Here is a 19,688-nt window from a genome sequence, read left to right as displayed (position 1 = left end):
ACCCATATTACCCCAGTTATGCATTGCACTGTAAACACTAAACCACATTATAGTGTTGCTTAGATTGTAAATACATGCTGGTAATTATACTTATTCCATATCCATGATTGTAAAGAATTGAAGCTGGAGATTCAAAGTTTGAATGTCATTTTTTGCTGCATGCTGTGCCAACACCACAGCAAATTCCTGATGCATGTAAATGGCAAATAAAGTTTATTCTGAAGAACAAATCCCATCTACATTTTCAGCTGCTCTGCAAGCATCTGGGAGACAATCCAATCTGCAACAGTTCAAATTCTGAACACTAAATGCCTTAACTAGTTAAAAAAAATACTAGTCAACTAGGACTAGCCAATTTGTTTTTCCTATGTCTTCATTGTCATTTCATGGTTCCCATTCATCTGCAGGTCATAAATTAACCAATCAGGCTAACAAACGATAATCCATTCACCTCAATGTTTGTTATGTGTCAACATTAATGCACTAGTGCTGTCCGTTAGGAATCACGTTTTATTCAACAGTCCAAAGTACCTTAGCTTTGGACCTCAAGTAGCCAGAGCAATTACGCATTTGCCAACAAATCTTTCTAGCTAACCACAGGAACAACATTTTTCAATACAAGTTACCTTCAGGCACAATCTGATCCTCATATTCAGCATCTGGCTTGAAGTTAATTGGTGCAAATCAATACAAAGACAAAAATTAGATGGTATTGCATAGATTGGGTCTTTATCACCACAAATGCTGCTGCTGGCCATTTCCAGCAATTTATTATTTATATTTTAATCAAGCTACCATTACCAATAAAAAAATATCAGCTTGTGCAGGCTAGTTATGTTCAAAATATAATCATGGCTAGTCACACATCAAAAACCGAGCTTGCAGTACTACAAGTGTTTGGACCAGTGTATTCAATTTCATGGGACAGACAATGGTTAATTTGCCTCATTCAGAACACCTTCTGCTTTGCTCTCCAAAATACATGGAATAGCAAAGCACAGGAATACTGTTCAGCCTACAATATTATGCCAAGTCATTAAACCAGTACTTAAATTCCAGCTAAAGTGATCACTTCACCCTACAACCTCTAAATCCTCCCCATCCTTCCTCTCATGGGAGAGCCAGAGCTCAATGCAAAAACTCCAACGCAGTTTAACACAAGTACAGTATACAAAATTACATTACTTCCCAATGCATCGACTAAAAGGCAAGCGTGTCATTGCCTATGGACCACACCGTTAACCTGTGCTTTTAGGGAGCTGTGGACTCCAACCCCAAGACCCACCTGCTCATCAACACTTTTTTGGCATTAGCAGTGATTTACATTTGATGTACCAAAGTGTAGCACCACACTTGGCCAGTTTAAACACCATCTGCCATTTCTCCACCCATATCTGCAGCTGGTTTATATCCTGATGTTTACTTTGGTAATCTTCCATGGTTTTCACAAAATGAAGCTTGGTAACATCTGCAAACTTTTTATCTTCAATCACATTTGCCACCTCCTCAAAAAGCTCAAATGAAGATGCAAGGCACTTACCTCCCCTCCAAAGCCATGCTGACTGTCCCCAATTAGATCATAGTTTTCCCAAATACCAATTCACATCTTCCAGAATCATCTCCAATAGCTTTCCTACATTTACCCAAGACCCATCAGATTATAGTCTCACCAGTCTATAGGATTCAGCAATGACTTGAGTGAGGCAACATGTCTGGCAGAGGGAAAGACGACAAAATGCTGCACAAAGTTAGAGACAAACATCAAGGCGTAACCAAAGACCATCCACTCCCTGTGGTGGCATCAAATGGATTTTTGGGTCTAATGTATGAGGAGTTACACAGGGTGCTGAGAGTTTCACTAGATGAAGTGATCGCGGGTGCAGTCACCAACATCGAGTGCAAGACCATCATTACCATGAATCTATGCTCCGGAAATACCGGCGTCACTACGTATGCTTTGACAGTTGAACTCTTTCTCCCAAACAAAAACAAAGGTTCATCTCAGAGCAAAGATTAGAAGCAAAACTCCTATTTCTGATAGGAGTCGGAGCCCCACAGAGTGCCCAGCAACAGCAATGGAGGCGCAAGCCTAGGATCAACCAAACTGAACAGTCCAAGGGGAACAAATTGAGATTTTCCACTCAGGAAACAACTAAACTGGGAAAATCACATTAAAGATTAGAAATCCCATTAAACTCTTACCATGGCTTGGTTTTGCAGTCCAATTGTTCAAAAATCCCTGAATAAAAAAAGTTAAAAATCAATTCTATAAACTTAAAATTGCATCAATACAACATTAAATTAGATTATCTTAATTTCACAATGTTAACACCTCCATGGAGACATAAATTCTTATGAAGTGTTACGGTTGACTTTTCAGGACCAATTTTTCTCCATAGGTATTCATGAGCATTTCTAGCATTTAATTTACAGTTAAATTCACCAGATAGATTTGAAAACAACATTTTAACTTGCAGCAGATTAAAGGTAATCATTTCTAATTTAATTGACAGTACAAGAAAGCGCATATCTGAAACTACTTCAAAAGCATACATACCACACCACGTGGACCGCAATCACTGTCCAACACCAATAGCACTAAAGGTCTTATGTCTAAACCACTTCATTATTGTCAAAAACTCACAAGAAGCAATGTTGGCACCTAAATGCCCCAATGACAGTTGTAAACTAATTTGTTGCAGTCCACAGTCCAAAACTCTACTGAAACAGTTACATTTACCCCTCAGGCTTCCATTCTATCAATGTTATCCAAAACCATTGCAAATTGAAAACAATGAAACCAAATTTCAGTCCATCTTTTTATTACGCAATACTTGTGTTTTGATGCAGGGAATGTGTACTTTTTTTTAAAATGTCAATAGCTGTTCAAATGGGACATACTGAAACACAAAAGTTATGTTTTAACAAGTCTACACCACTTTCATTTCTGTCACTCAGTTTTTGGGTCTTCAACCATTTACAGAACATTGCTATGTTCTGCCCTCCGCTGCTCTGTAACCCACAAAGTTTGATTGAAGTTTTCTTCAGTTCTAATGAAAAATCATCAGCTCTATTTCCATCTCCAGATACTATTTAACCCAATTAGTACCTTTAAATTCAATAGCTGGTCAAAAAAATTAAAAATCTGATATTGGGATATTAATCATGCTTCAACAATGTGGGACTACTTAATCAAAGCCAACATAACAAACGAGTCATGTCACTTCAGTTGGTCAATACTAGTATTAGTATCCACACATCTCTTCCTGTGCTCATTTCCTTCACTCTGTCCCACAACCTTCAGATAAGAGATCCACATACTTGCCATTTGAGTCAAGCGTTTCATACAATTGTTTGGTGGAGTTAGTAATGGCCCTTTGCCCATGCACACCAAGAATACGATATCTGAAACCCTTCATCTACTTTCAGGTCCTCTTGGCCTACCTTCTAAATGGAAGACTTAACCAATTACAAATTTTCCTAACACATGCATGAGTATTGCTATCCATGCAAATATTCATTTCTCTAATTCCCCCCCGACTTTAATAGATCAATACCAGAGCCTGCACAATATTCCAATATGATCTAAACAAGATTCTACACAACCACAGCTTACCCCGACTTTCAAAGTTACAAACCAAAAGCTTAATTTTCTTTAAGATTTCTTAAATACCATTAACACAAATTCTAAACAGCAAAGCTCAAAGAAATTCCATCCTCTTCATTGCAATTACTCAATAGATGGAAACGTAGGCAGGACTTCATATAAACTTTATATCATTGCTGACCCCTGCACCCTTCCGTACAAACCCAAAAACTCCAATCACTGACATTCATATTCCATGCAATGTTAAAGAGACAAAAAGGTGTCACAATTAGCCCACTTTCATCTGCATAGGCTCTTTTTAAAAACTGCAGAAAGTGAGAAAAAGCGTTCAGAAATATTAGCAGAATATTTTTGCACTAATTGTATCAAGAATGGCATCTTGTACAAAAATTAAATCAGTTTATTCCAAGATGGATTCCTTCTGAATTTTTTTCTTCAGTTGTGGACATCAGGTCCACAACTGCATATAAATCAATGCAAAACTAACATCTCTAGAACAAATACAATGAAATTTGAAGACAATAGAAACTCATAGAAGATTTTTAATTTAAGATCTTCAATTTAAATATTCCTAACATGTTCAATGTTCATCTCCAAGCACCAACTACGTTGCAGGAACCAATATATTAAACTTTATTCCACCTCAGAAAACAAACACATCCTTATTCAACTAAGCAACCAAAACACTAACAATCCCAATATGTTATCTCACAAGTTCCTTGTAAGTTTGCCTCAAATATTTGAGTTTACTGCTTCATCACCTGTGAAGTATCAAGGCCAACATTCCGAGTCCCTTCCTATTGATTGTGGTATCTACATACTTTCATTTTGTGTATAAATACATAGACATCCCCTTAAACAGTCTGCATTTAAACACTTATTCTGCTTTTCTATTCTTTCAACAAAGTAAAATGAACACATATTTGTTCAATAAAATACACTTATAAAATTAGTTCATGCTTTGTTAATACTTTCTACCATTAGATTCAAGTATTGACACAATTCCTTTTCATTAATAACTGATCTTTATATCATTAGAAGGGTTTAAAAGAGACCAACTCACTTCCACAGGAGACATTCTGCTTTCTGTTGCAGTATTTTCATTTTGCCACTTAGGACCAGGATCAGCCACAGACTTGGAAACAACTACACAAAACACAAACAAACTGAAAATAGAACAAGCCAAACTGCCCATCCCAGCAGTTGAAAACTACAAGGCTCAAGGTGACATTTCACACCACTGAACTGGTTTATATAATTGTTTTCCCAATTATGATTTGACTAATTGATAAATGAGATCAGTCAGCAGGAACTAATTTAGAGGAATGCCAATTAAAAACAATTCAATGTTTAACTCCTCATTGCCTGAAGAGAGGCTTAAGTCAAAGTTCAGGTTTAATTGTCATTCAACCATGCAAATGAATACAGTCAACAAAACACCGTTCCTCTGGGGCCAAGGTGCAAAGCACAGAACCAACAGCTACACAAAGCACACAGCAAATATAACACGTCAATTGGGATAGCAAGAAAAACATACTTTAAAAATTGAGAATAATGTAGCCAAGTCCCTGAGTGTTGTGGTCTGTAGATTGATGGTGAGTGGATGTTGTCCTGGAGCCACAGCTCTGCAAGAACAGCCCAGAGCGGTTCCTATTATCACGTAGTGCAGCTACAGACAAAGGCAATCATGGGAGCGAACACTGGGAAGCAGCGTTGATGGGAGGGGCTGACCTCCAATCCAGCAGCATACAGCTGGCTCCGACATCTCCTTCCTCGGCAGCTGCAAGAATGGACCGAGCCAGATGTCATTGAAGCCTTGTCTGCTTCTTCGGTATCAGCAACCCAAGAAAGCAGATGTGCAAATTACATATTCTCATTCTGAGGACAATGCACACACACGAGATCCCAACCTGCCCACTGACTGTGGAAGGCCTCCATTATTGCAGCAAATCCACATGCTCCCTCTCCAGGGAGAACATGTGGATAAAGAAAAGGCATGGGGGTCACGTTAAACTGGAAGAGAAAGAAACACAACAGCAGTTCTGTTTGCATGGAGAGAATATACCTGCACTTGTTTGGGGTGTAAAAGCTGGAAACATGCTGTTTGTCATACTTAAAATTTACCTTGATGTTTGATACAGGACTGCTTTCAGTCGGTGGACTGGACAGTATTCAGGGATTCATCTTCAAGGCTGGATAAATACGCCACAGCTGTAACTAACTTCATTAAAACCTATGCAGATGAGTGTGTGCCCAGGGGAGCGGACTGTAGACCCTGAATCAAAAGCAGTGTTCTGAGGCATTCAAGTCTGGTGATCCAGGAATACACAAGGTGGTCAGGTAGAACATATGGAGGGCTATCTCAAGAGCAAAAGAACAATTTTGATTGAGGTTAGTGGTAGAATCAGATGCACATCAACTCTGACAGGGTTTCAAGCCTTCGTATAAAATGAACCTAACATGATGAATGGCATTGTTGCTTCACTCACAAATGAGCTCAAAGCCATTTATGCACACTTTCAAAGGGAGAACAGAACTACAGCTATGAGGATCCCTGCAGCATCCAGTGACCCAGTGATCTCTGTCTCAGAGGCCAATGTCAGAACATCTTTCAAGAGGGTAAACCTTTGCTAGGGAACAGATGGTGTACCTGGTAGGGCTCTGAAAAACTGTGCTAACCAGCTGATGTTCAAAGACATTTTCAGTCCATCGTTCAATGGCCACATTGGAAGTTCCCACCTGCTTCAAAAGGGCAACAATCATACTAGTGCCGAAAAGAGCAGGTAAACTGCTTTAACAACTAATGTCCAGTAGTGCTCACATCTATAGTGGTGAAGTCCTTTGAGAGGTCGGTTATGGCGAGGATCAACTCCTGCCTAAACAAGGACCAGGACCCACTGCAATTTGCCTATTGCCACAATAGGTCTAGAGCAGAAGCAATCTCATTGGCTCTTCATGTGGCCTTGGATTACCTGGATAATATTAATAGTTATGTCTGACTGCTGTTTATTGACTATAGCTCAGCATTTAACTCCTGTAGTTCTGATTGAGAAGTTCCAAAACTTGAGCCTCTGTACCTCTCTCTGCAACTGGAACCTCAGAAGACCACAGTCTGTGCAGATCAGAAATAACATCTCCACCTTGCTGACAATCAACACTGACGCACCTCAAGGATGTGTGCTTAGCTCACTGTTCCTCTCTCTGTACACCAATGACTCTGTGGCTAGGTACAGCTCAAATGGTATCTATAAACTTGCTAGCAACACAACTATTGTTGGCAGAATTTCAGATGCTGACGAGAAGGCGTACAGGAGCAGGATTGATTAGCTAGTCGAGTGGTTTTGCAGCAACAACCTTGCACTCAACATCAGTGAGACTGAAGAATTGATAGTGCACTTCAGAAAGGGTAAGACGAGGGAACACACAATGGTCCTCACCAAGGAATCAGAAGTGGAAAGTGTGAGCAATTTCAAGTTCCTGAGTGTCAACATTCCTGAGGATCTATCCTGGGCCCAATTATTGGTGCAGTTATAAAGAAGGCACTAGAGACAGCAGATATATTTCATAGGGAGTTTGAAGAGATTTGCTCTGTCAGCAAAGACACTCAAATTTCTGCAAATGTACTGTGGAGAGCTTTCTAACTGTCTGCATCACCCTCTGGCTGGGGGTGGGGGGGGTGCATTGCATGGGATCAATATAGGCTGCAGGAAGTTGTAAACTCAGTCAGTCCATCATGGGCATCCAGGATGTGTGCTCTTCTCATTGCTACCATCAGCAGTCTGAAGGCACACACACAACAATTTAGTTATAGCTTCTTCCCCTCCGCCATCAGATTTCTGAATGGGCAAGGAGCTCATGAACACTATTTTTATTTCTCTTTTTACACTACTTACCTTAAAGTGTATACGTACTGACTGTAATTTCCAGTTATTATTATTATGTATTGCATTGCACTGCTGCCACGTAACAACAAATTTCAGGACATATGCAGGTGACATTGACCTGATTCTGACAGGTTTCCATCAGTATGATGAATCATCAAAGCATCTGACCAGCAGAATACCTCCAGCAAAAAGACTGAAATCTGTTGATCCATTCCAAAAGCTAGCAAACTGTATAGTGATTTCTCTTTAAAGAGATCTTTAACATCCACTCTACTGTGTTAAAGAACAGAGGACCTGATTATAGTAAAGGAATTCACAAAAAAATCAAAAATTGAATTGAAATCTGCTGTGATAATTATTAACAGTAAAGTTTTTGTAAGCTGATGGGCTTACAAGCTGAATGTAAGATGAATGCAGACGCTTTTTATATTCTATGGAGGTGTGCAGTGCATACTGTAGATGTGTTTGATGATCATTTCCAGAAAATCCTGCAAACAAATTACCTTCAATAACTACATGAAGTGCTGATGTTTTGCTACCAGTAACTATACCTGAGCTCTGAAATCCTGGCTTTGGCACCTCTGCATCTTTTATCACTCCACAACCAATTTCTTATCCCTCTCCCCATCATACTCAGCATTTCACCAATGTTCCTCACAAACATAGCCTTGCAGGGGACATGGCCTCAAGATTCAGGGGAGTAGATTTAGGACAGAGATGAGGAGGAACTGCTTTTCCCAGAGAGTGGTGAATCTGTGGAATTCTCTGCCCAGGGAAGCAGTGGAGGCTACCTCAGCAAATATATTTAAGACAAGGTTGGATAGATGTTTGTATAGTTGGGGAATTAAAGATTACGGGGAAAAAGCAGATAGGTGGAGATGAGTCCATGGCCAGATCAGCCATGATTTTATTGAATGGCAGAGCAGGCTCAACTGGCCAGATGGCCTACTCCTGCTCCTATTTCTTATGTTCTTAATCAGTGTCCTTGCTCTGTCATGGTGCTTGTCACTGTGAGAGTACATGATAGGGTATTTGAAAGAACCATGAAGAACATCTTTAAAACATTCAACTGAACAAGAGCATTGAAGCACACTGACTTTTCGTTATACAGGTCAGTGTGCGTGGATGTGAGTGTGTGAGCAATCTCTCAGGGAGAAATGGACCAGAGTCTTGGATGAAGTACCACAGAGGTCCCAGACACTGCAGAACCACTGCTATCATATGCCAGAACCATGCAACAATTGATTGTGAACCCTCTTTGATGTATGTCAAATTCCCTACCAGATTCCCAATATAGATAGTTTCCTTGGAGGGTTGGGCCCTCAAAGTCTTTCCTTCAGCAGAAAGTTGTATGTAATTGATAATCAGTCTGTGCAGATTCCTCTACATCTGTGCTCCAATCAGTTGTGGCCAATTTTGTACCACTGCCTGGGACAGGGGGAGCAAGGGATTATGCATCTTCAGAAGGTTGCATCCAGCACTGGCATGGATTCAAGGGTCTCGACACAGGTTAGTAAAACCAGTAGTAGTCCTTAACTACAAAGTAGAGCATAAGAGGCTGTGGAAACAGGCCCAAGCAGTGGCACATTAGCCATGGAAATCTGTGAAACTGTTATACAGTGCAAACCAGAGAATGGAAAGAAGGAAATACAGTATATTCAAGGAAAACCCTCATGAAAAATCTTCGTTTCCCAACTGAAATGATGGAAAACTTACTATTTTGTACTTTAAGCAAGAATGAGAATTAAGTTCAAAGTTCAAACTAAATTTATTATCAAAGTACATGTGTGTCAGGATGCTGCCTGGTTTAGAGAGTATGGATTATGATCAGAGATTAAGGGAGCTAGGGCTTTACTCTTTGGAGAGAAGGAGGATGAGAGGAAACATGATAAAGGTGTACAAGATATTAAGAGGAATAGACAGAGTGGACAGCCAGTGCCTCTTCCCTAGGGCACCACTGCTCAGTACAAGAGGACATGGCTTTAAGGTAAGGGGAGGGAAGTTCAAGGGGGATATTAGAGGAAGGTTTTTCACTCAGAGAGTGGTTGGTGCGTGGAATTCACTGCCTGAGTCAATGGTGGAGGCAGAAACACTAGTGAAGTTTAAGAGATTACTAGACAGGTATATGGAGGAATTTAAGGTGGGGGGGTTATATGGGAGGCAGGGTTTGAGGGTCGGCACAACATTGTGGGCCGAAGGGCCTGTAATGTGCTGTACTATTCTATGTTCTATGTCACCATATACAACCCTGGGATTCATTTTCTTGTGAGCATACTCAATAAATCCATAATAGAATAATAACCAGAAGAGAATCAATGGAAGACCGCTTTCAACCAGTGTGCAAAAGACAACAAATTGCTAGTACAAAAATAAAGAAATAATAGTCAAAAATAAATAAGCAATAAATATTGATAATATGAGATGAAGAGTCCTTGAAAGTGAGTCCATAGGTTGTGGGAACATTTCAATGAAGGGGTAAGACCATAAGACATAGGAACAGAATTAGGCCATCTGGCCCATTGAGTCTGCTCTAGCATTCAATCATGGCTGATCCTTTTTTTCTATCTCCTCCTCAAACCCAGTTGCCAGCCTTCTCCCCGTAACCTTTGATGCCATGTCCAATCAAGAGCCTATCAATCTCTGCCTTAAATACACCTAAAGACCTGGCCTCCACAGCTGCATGTGGCAACAAATTCCACAAATTAACCACCCTTTGGCTAAAGAAGTTTCTCTGCATCTCTGTTTTGAAAGGATGCCCCTCTATCCTGAGGCTGTGCCCTCTTGTCCTAGACTCTCGCACCATGGGAAAAATTCTTTCTACATCTACTCTGTGTAGGCCTTTCTACATTTGAAAGGTTTCAATGAGATGCCCCCCTCCTCCTTATGAATTCCAGCGAGTACAGACCCAGAGCCATCAAACATTCCTCGTACGATAACACTTTCATTTCTGGAGTCATCCTTGCGAACCTCCTCTGGACTCTCTCCAACACCAGCACATCTTTTCTAAGATGAGGGGACAAAAACTGTTCACAATACTCAAGGTGAGGCCTCACCAGTGCCTTATAAAGCCACAGCATCACATCCTTGCTCTTGTAGTCTAGACCTCTTGAAATTAATGCATCATGGCATTTGCCTTCCTCACCACAGACCCAACCTGCAAGTTAACATACAGAAACGTAGAAAACCTACAGCAAAATACAGGCCTTTTGGCCCACAATGCTGTGCCGAATATGTACTTACTTTAGAAATTACTAGGCTTACCCATAGCCCTCTATTTGTCTAAGCTCCATGTACCTATCCAGGAGTCTCTTAAAAGACCCTATTGTATTCTAGGGTCATCCATCAATTGCTTAAGAAAACATTCCATCTTCGTCTTCTCTGAAGACTAAGGAATTGTCAACTACTTCCAGAGAAATGAAACAGAAATGAATGAATGAATGAATGAAATAAAAATGGAAGTGGGGAAGAATGCTGAGGTTAGTATTGTTAGGGCATTTGGGGTATATAGTAAATACTAATTTCACCAGCAACAAATCTTCAGACATGTACATTGAGTCTAAAATGCAGTACTGAACAATTCCTTTCCTGGAGCTGTAGATTGGAGTTGTTTGCAAACCAAACAACACTGATTAACATTCATTTTTGGAGTCAGGAGTGTGGATGTGAAGAAGGAGGTGTGTGAAAACTATATATAATTCAAAGGAAGTATTGTAGATACATTGTAACTATAGAATTGTCCTGCTGTTACCTTTGATTTTTAGCACATAAAAATGTCATGTAATATAGGGTCAGGAGGCCTCTTCCTCCAAGAGGGTCTTAATATGATGCCTGCTGCTCGTTTTTGTTGAATAAAACACTTCTATATCCATTCGCTTCAGGGTCTTTCCAGTGACTTTGTTCACCTTACAAGTATCAAAGGCTAATTCAAAGAGATTGAGAAATGACAAAAATGTGCTATTGCTTCTTACTATAGAGGCCTCCCATGTAAAAGACTACATGTTTTTCAATGACTACGAGCATCTATTAAGTAGGTATAAAGTGTCCCTAAATAAATATTATAATGAACTTTGAAGCTGGCACTTCTGTCATTATTGGTGTTACCTTCAGAGTGTTCTACACAAGGACTCCCAAGTCCCTCTGCATCTCAGATTCCTAGATTTTCTCCCCGTTTAGAAAATAGTCCACACCTTTGTTTCTACTACCAAAGTGCATGACCATGCATTTTCCAACATTGTATTTCATTTGCCACTTTCTTGCCCATTCTTCTAATCTGTCCAAGTCCTTCTGCAGCCTTCCTGTTTCCTCAACACTACCTGCACCTCCACCTATCATCTGCAAACTTGGCAACAGAGCCACTTACTCCATCATCTAAATCATTTATATATACCATAAAAAGAAGCGGTCCCAACACCAACCCTTGTGGAACACCACTGGTCACTGACAGCCAACCAGGCAATGATTCTTTTATTCCCATTTGCTGCCTCCTACCAATCAGCCAATGCTCTAACCATGTTAGTAACTTTCCCATAATACCATGGGCTCTTAACTAGGTAAGCAGCCTCATGTGTGGCACCTTGTCAAAGGCCTTCTGAAAATCCAAATATACAACATCCACTGCATCCCCTTTATCTATTCTACTTGTAATCTCTCAAAGAATTCCAACAGGTTCATCAGGCAGGATTTTTCCTGAAGGAAACCATGCTGACTTTGTACTATCTTGTCCTGTGTCACCAAGTACTCCATCACCTCATTCTTAACAATTGATACTAACATCTTCCCAACCACTGAGGTCAGGCTAACTGGTCTATAATTTTCTTTCTGCTGCCTTCCTCCTTTCTTAAAGAGTGGTGTGGCATTTGCAATTTTACAGTCCTTTGGCACTATGCCAGAGTCCAATGACTTTTGAAAGATCATTTCTAATGCCACCACAATCTCTAACGCTACCTCTTTCAGAATCCTAGGGTGAAGTTCCTCTGTACCCACTTCTCTTTCTTCACACACTACAACATCAGGCATACTGCTAGTGTCTGCCACAGTGAAGACTGACGCAAAATACTCATTTAGTTCATCAGCCATCTCCTTGTCCCCTGTTATTATTTATCCTGCCTCATTTTCTAGCAGTCCTATATCAATTTTTTTAGATACTCTCTGCAGGTTTTTAAAAACTTCTCAATCCTCTATCTTCCCACTAATTTTTGTTTTGTTGTATGCCCTTTCTGTTGCTTTTACAATAGCTTTGACTTCCCTTGACAGCCACGGTTGTACTATTTTACTATTTGAGTATTTCTTCATTTTTAGAATACACATGCTCTGCAGCTTCTTCATTTCCCCCAGAAATGCACACCATTGCTGCTTTGCTGACATCCCTGCCAGAAGCTCCTTCCAATTGACTTTGGCCAACTCCTCTCTCTCATACCTCAGAAGGCAGTGGAGGCCAATTCTCTGGATGCTTTCAACAAAGAGTTAGATAGAGTTCTTAAAGATAGCGGAGTCAAGGGATATGGGGAGAAGGCAGGAATGGGGTACTGATAGTGGATGATCAGCCATGATCACAGTGAATGGCGGTGCTGGCTCGAAAGGCCGAATGGCCTACTCCTGCACCTATTGTCTATTGTAATTTCCCTTACTTCCCTGAAATACTGCTACATCAGATTTTACTTTCTCCCTATCAATTTTCCAAGTTGAACACAATCATATTGTGATCACTGGTTCCTAAGGGTTCTTTTACCTTAAGATCCCTAATTGCCTCCGGTTCATTACATAACACCCAATCCAGTATAGCTTATTCCCTAGAAGGCTCAACGACAAACTGCTCTTAAAAGCTATCTCTTAAGCATTCAACAAACTCATTCTCTTGAGATCCATTACCAACCTGATTTTCCCAATCGATCTACATGTTAAAATCTCCTATGACTACCATACCATTGCCCTTTTGACTCACCTTTTCTACTTAGTGTTGTAACCTGTGGTCCATCTCCCAGCCACTGTTGGGAGGCCCGTATATAACTGCCATCAACATCCTTTTACCCCTGCAGTTAACTCAACCCAGAAGGATTCAACATTTTCCAATCCTATGTCACATCTTTCTACTGATTTAATGCCTTTCTTTACCAGCAGAGCCACACCACCCCCTCTGCCTACCTTCCTATCCCTCCGATATAACATGAAGCAAAGTTAGGAACGTAGAAACATAGAACACCTACAGCACAATACAGGCCCTTCGACCCACAAATCTGTGCTGAGCATGTACTTACCTTAGAAATTACTAGGCTTACCCATAGCCCTCTATTTTTCTAAGCTCCATGTACCTATCCACGAGTCTTTTAAAAGACCCTATTGTATCCACCTCCATCACCATTGCTGGCAGCCCATTGCACGCACTCACCACTCTGAGTAAAAGACTTACCCCTGACATCTCCTCTGTACTTGCTTCGAAGCACCTTAAAGCTGTGCCCTCTTGTGCTAGCCATTTCAGCCCTGGGAAAAGCCTCTGACTATCCACACGATCGATAGCCTTTCATCATCTTATACACCTCTATCAGATCACCTCTCATCCTCCGTCATTTCAAGGAGAAAAGGCGATTCACTCAACCTATTCTCATAAGGCATGCTCCCCAATTCAGGCAACGTCCTTGTAAATTTCCTTTGCACCCTTTCTATGGTTTCCACATCCTTCCTGTAGTGAGGTGACCAGAATTGAGCACAGTTCTCCAAGTGGGGTCTGACCAAGGTCCTATACAGCTGCAACATTACCTCTCGGCTCTTAAACTCAATCCCATTATTGATGAAGGCCAATGCTCCTTATGCCTTCTTAACCACAGAGTCAATCTGTGCAGCAGCTTTGAGTGTCCTATGGACTCGGACCCCAAGATCCCTCTGATCCTCCACGCTGCTAAGAGTCTTACCATTAATGCTATATTCTGCCATCATAATTGACCTACCAAAATGAACCACTTCACACTTATCTGGGTTGAACTCCATCTGCCACTTCTCAGCTCAGTTTTGCATCCTATTGACGTCTCACTGTAACCTCTGACAGCCTCCACACTATCCACAACACCCCCAACCTTCGTGTCATCAGCAAATTTACTAACCCATCTCTCCACTTCCTCATCCAGTTCATTTGTAAAAATCACAGAGTAGGGGTTCCAGAACAGAGCTGAGGCACTCCACTGGTGACCAAACTTCATGCAGAGTATGACCCGCCTACAATCACTCTTTGCCTTCTGTGGGCAAGCCACTTCTGGATCCACAAAGTAAGGTCCCCTTGGATCCCATGCCTCCTTACTTTCTCAATAAGCCTTGCATGGAATACCTTAACAAACGCCTTGCTGAAATCCATGTACACTACATCTACTGCTCTACTTCCATCAATGTGTTTAGTCACAACCTCAAAAAATTCAATTCAATCAGGCTCATAAGGCACAACTGCCTTTGACAAAGCCACGCTGACTATTCCTAATCATATTATGCCTCTCCAAATGTTCATAAATCCTGCTTCTTCTTCTCCATCAACTCACCAACCACTGAAGTAAGACTCACTGGTCTATAATTTCCTGGGCTGTCTCTACTCCCTTTCTTGAATAAGGGAAGAACATCTGCAACCCTCCAATCCTCCGGAATCTCTCCCATCCCCACTGATGATGCAAAGATCATCGCTAGAAGCTCAGCAGTCTCCTCTCTCACCTCCCACAGTAGCCTGGGATACATCTCGTCTGGTCCCAGTGACATCCAACTTGGTGCTTTCCAAGAGCTCCAGTATATCCTCTTTCTTAATACCTAAATGCTCAAGTTTTTTCATCCACTGTAAGTCATCCCTACAATCGCCAAGATCCTTTTCTATAGTGAATGCTGAAGCAAAGTATTCATTAAGTAGTTCTGCTATCTCCTCTGGTTCTATACACACTTTTCCACTGTCACACTTGATTGGTCCTATTCTATCACATCTTACCCTGTTGTTCTTCACATACTTATAGAATGCCTTGGGGGTTTCCTGAATCCTGCTCACCAAGGCCTTCTCATGGCCCCTTCTGGCTCTTCTAATTTTGTTCTTAAGCTCCTTCCTGCTAGCTTTGTATTCTTCTAGATCTCTTTCATTACCTAGTTTTTTGAACCTTTTGTAAGCTTTTCTTTTCTTCTTGACTAGATTTACAACAGCGTTTGTACACTACGGTTCCTGCACCCGACCATCGTTTCCCTGTCTTATTGGAACGTACCTATGCAGAATTCCATGCAAATATCCCCTGAACATTTGCCACATTTCTTATGAACATTTCCGAGAACATCTGTTCCCAATTTATGCTTCCAAGTTCCTACCTGATAGCCTCATATTTCCCCTTACTCCAATGGAACACTTTCCTAACTTGTCTATTCCTATCCCGCTCCAATGCTATGGTAAAGGAGATATAGTTGTGATCACTATCTCCAAAATGCTCTCCCACTGAGAGATCTGACACCTGACCAGATTCATTTCCCAATACCAGATCAGTGAAGTTCAGTGAAGTTACCCAAGAGCCATATGTTTGAGGGGTAATAATTGTTCCTGAACCTAGTGGTGTGAGTCCCAAAGCTCCTGTACCACCTTCCTGATGGCAGCAGTGAGAAGAGAGGGGGTGGGGGTCCATGATGATGGATGCTACTTTTTTGCGACAGTGCTCTGTCATAGAATGTGCTCACTGGTGGGGAGGGCTTTACTTGTGATGGACTGGGTCATATCCACTACAGTTTTGTATGAACTTCTGTTCAAGGGCATTTGTGTTCCCATACCAGGCTGTGATGCAGCCAGTCAATATACTCTCCAATTCACATCTATAGACATTTGTCAAAGCTTTAGATGTCGTGCCAAATCTTCACAAACTCTTCACAAAGGAAATAGAAATGCTGCTATGCTTTCTTCATAATTGTACTTACATGCTGGGCCCAGGACAGGTCCTCTGAAGTAATAACACTAAGGAATTGAAAGTTGCTGCCTCTTTCCACCTCCGATCCTCTGATGAGGACTGGCTCATGGCTTCAGAAGGTTTCCTCCTGCTGAAGACAAAAATCAGCTCTTTGGTCTTGCTGACATTGAGTGAGAGCTTGTTGTCATGGCACCGCTCAGCCAGATTTTCACCTCCCTTCTGTATGCTGATTCGTCACCACCTCTGATTCGGCCTACAACAGTGGTGTCATCAGCATATTTGAACATGGCATTGGAGCTGTTCTTAGCCACATAGTTGTTAGTGTAAAGTAAGCCGAGCTAGGGGGCGAAGCACACAGCCTTGTGGTGTACCTGTGCTGATGGAGATGTGGAGGAGATGTTGTTGACGATCTGAATTGACTGAGGAAATCAAAGGTCTAATTGCACAAGGATGTATTGAGGACAAGGTCTTGAAACTTATTAACTAATTTGGGGGGCGGGGATGATGGTATTGAATGCTGAGCTGTGGTCGATAAAGAGCATGCTGATGTCTGCACTTCTGCCGTCCAGATGTTTCAGGGTTGAGTGAAGAGCCAATGAGATGGCATCTGCTGTTGGCTTGTTGCTCCAGTAATCAAGTTGGAGCAGATCCAAGTTGCTTCTTAATTAACAACTCACTTTGAGAGATCGTGAAGACGCACGCTAATCAGTCACATAGCATTGACCTCAGTTGGCTCCACCTCATTATCCTTTTTAATCTTCCCCGACATATATTTCATGAAGTTTCTTTAGCTATTCATTTTTCTGAAGTCTGTATTTTCTTTTTCTTGGCCCAATCTACACACAAAAAAATCAGTTCAAAATATCCATGCTTTAATTTTTTTTTAATTGCTGATGCTAGAAATCTGAAATAAGAACAGAAATAAGAACATCCATTGAAGCAGAAATAGAGAGAGCATTTTAGGTTAAAGGCACTGTTTGGCCTGCTGAATGTTTTCAGCATTTTTTGCTTTTGATCAATGCTTTAATCTAACCTTTCAAACAAGTCCTCAGCTCAGTTCTGTGATTCCCATGCTCTTATCAGCCAATTTACATTGATTTCCTCCAAATTTTTTTATCAAGTTCCCAATATGTATTGTGGTTTCAGTATCAATGTCCTTTACCTCCAGGGCAAAGCGTTTAAGAAATGATAGTCAAAGCAGAAATAGTAATGGAAAAAGCTGAAATCAGGCTTCAAATCTGAGCTCCATCAGTGTGAAGCTGGTGAAAAAGACTGAATACTGTACCATTTAAAGCCTATAAAGTTGCAGAAGTTCACTTCTTGCATTATGAGAAGAATTCAAAATTATGATTAACTTTTCATCAATAAACTAACGACTTACGTAGAATCCCAACCAATAAGAGAAATGTTTCACGTTTTCACTTTCCCATCTGATGTTTCTCCCTCAAGGAGCACTTCTAAATGCATATTGACGAATTATTCATCTTGCTTCTATTTTTGAGACCATGTTGTGTACAATGTCTAAATAAAAAGACAATAATTCATACTAAATAATTTTACATAGTGTACCTATCAGAAATTTCTCATATATTCCATTAGGTGGCGGTCTAATGCAGCAATTGTTTAGTAACGTCATCCGGCAGAGTTGCTTTTTGTATGTCAGGGATTAGTTCTCAGTGCAAATTCCACACACTGGCATTGTTGCGATTTAATGACATATTTGCAATTCAGTTTTTATACACGTGGAAATTCTGAAGGTATGACCTTAATTCTTACCATCACTTATGTAATAAGAAAATACTTCCCAACTTTTTAATAATATGATCCGTGAACAATATATGTTTTATGGGTGCTGGTGCAGTACCTTGACAGATTGTATTTTTATCTCTCTTCTGCCATTTGACACTCATATTGGTGTATGTACGTGCCATTGTGCAAATAACCGTGTACTAGTTTATTTATTGAAAGTATTGTTAACCCTGAACAGTTCCCTTGGCTTTCTTTATATGGAATACCGGACTCTTAAAGCTTCTCTCGATTTTAGCCCCCCCCCCCCCACCCACTTTCTTTTTTTCCCTCTCAGAGAAACATGCAATTTTCATTTCGTGAGATAGTGTCAAATGAATGATATAACAAGTTGGCAGTAAAACTCCACTTCACTCCCCAATTGTTAGGATGAGTGGCTTTTCAGCCGGGCTGCAATTTATGTACAACCATCCACAATTACTTCTTAAATGACCTGTGTCGTTGCACTGGCATTAATATTCTGTTTTATTTACATTGGAGACGACTTTTCAAGTCCAAATTACGCAAAACGTGGAGGCTAAGTGAACTGAGAGGAGGATCGTATTCAAAGAGATAGACAAAAGGTGGGAAAATTGTGGCATATAAAATAATGAGTTTTTTTTTACTCAAGGTTGGGAAATGGCAATATAAACCAAAAGAAAAATTGTAAAAATCCAAATTGATAAGAGATTCGTCTCCTCGGATAATTGGAGATGGCGGTACCGGCTCATAAAAAGATTGCAAAAACAACCCCGGCCCTGGATTTTATAAACAGGGCCACTTACTTCACAGAAAGGAAATCATAAATAAACCGTTGTAAAGCAGTGGTTTAGCCACCACTGGAGTATTGTGAAACATACACAAAATGCAGCAGGAAATTAGCAAGGCAGGGGGTGTCTACGAAGTGAAACAGTCAACGATTTGGGACAAGATAATAGATTATTGTGCCAAGTTTTGAGAAGCACGCTTTTGGAACAATGCAAAAAAGTCCCAGACATAAATGTTCTATTTTATTCAGAGATGCAGCATGGCAGAAGGCTCTTCGGGCCCAACGAGGCTGCGCGGCCCAGTCACACCCATGTGAGCCAAAAACCTACCTCAGGAACGTGAACTACAGACGGCGGCAGCATTGAACCTGCGTCGCTGGCACTCTCCGTGGCATTTCAATTATGAGAGCTAGAGTTGTTCTCTGGAGGCCAAGGTACTTGATGTTGCGGTGTTCGCCGAGCTTGGCAATTAGCTTGAAATCACGAAGTAGACAGATCGATTGGGTAGATGTAAACTGTTCCCTTGGCACATTCGAGAACCAAATGAGATGAAGTAAAAGGCGCTGGTACAATTTTCAGTTAGTTATTAGTCTGTGGAATGAACTGCCAAGGCTCGGAGTGGATTGTATTGTCTGAAAGGAAGTAACTGAACTGTGGAATGGGAGATGTGGGAGTAATGCAAAGTAAAAGGGACTTTCCTGCATGGAACCAGTACTCACAAGCCAAGTGGCCTTTTCACATGCTA

The 19,688-nt window shown here is 40.9% G+C and overlaps 1 protein-coding gene across 5 annotated transcripts in view; it reads right to left on the bottom strand.

The window, feature by feature from the left end:
* Nucleotides 1-17,867, bottom strand: part of LOC140730557 (uncharacterized) — a 45,816-nt gene extending 27,949 nt beyond the window's left edge. For 4 of the 5 annotated variants that reach the window (XM_073051184.1, XM_073051186.1, XM_073051188.1 and 1 more), the window contains exons 1-2: nt 4,671-4,818; nt 2,203-2,239 (exon numbers count right to left, since the gene is read on the bottom strand). In XM_073051184.1, coding sequence (XP_072907285.1) covers nt 2,203-2,239; nt 4,671-4,802 — 169 coding nt within the window. In that variant the 5' untranslated portion in view covers nt 4,803-4,818. Of the gene's footprint in view, nt 1-2,202; nt 2,240-4,670; nt 4,819-17,772 lie in introns of those variants that run through there. The other variant, XM_073051185.1, reaches the window with a different exon arrangement.
* Between the last annotated feature and the right edge of the window lie 1,821 nt (nt 17,868-19,688).

Source organism: Hemitrygon akajei, chromosome 7 (genome assembly GCF_048418815.1).
Source record: "Hemitrygon akajei chromosome 7, sHemAka1.3, whole genome shotgun sequence".
In the NCBI taxonomy this organism is placed as follows: Eukaryota; Metazoa; Chordata; class Chondrichthyes; order Myliobatiformes; family Dasyatidae; genus Hemitrygon; species Hemitrygon akajei.
The sequence above is the reverse complement of the archived record's forward strand: the minus strand, read 5'-3'. Positions and strand labels throughout refer to the sequence as shown.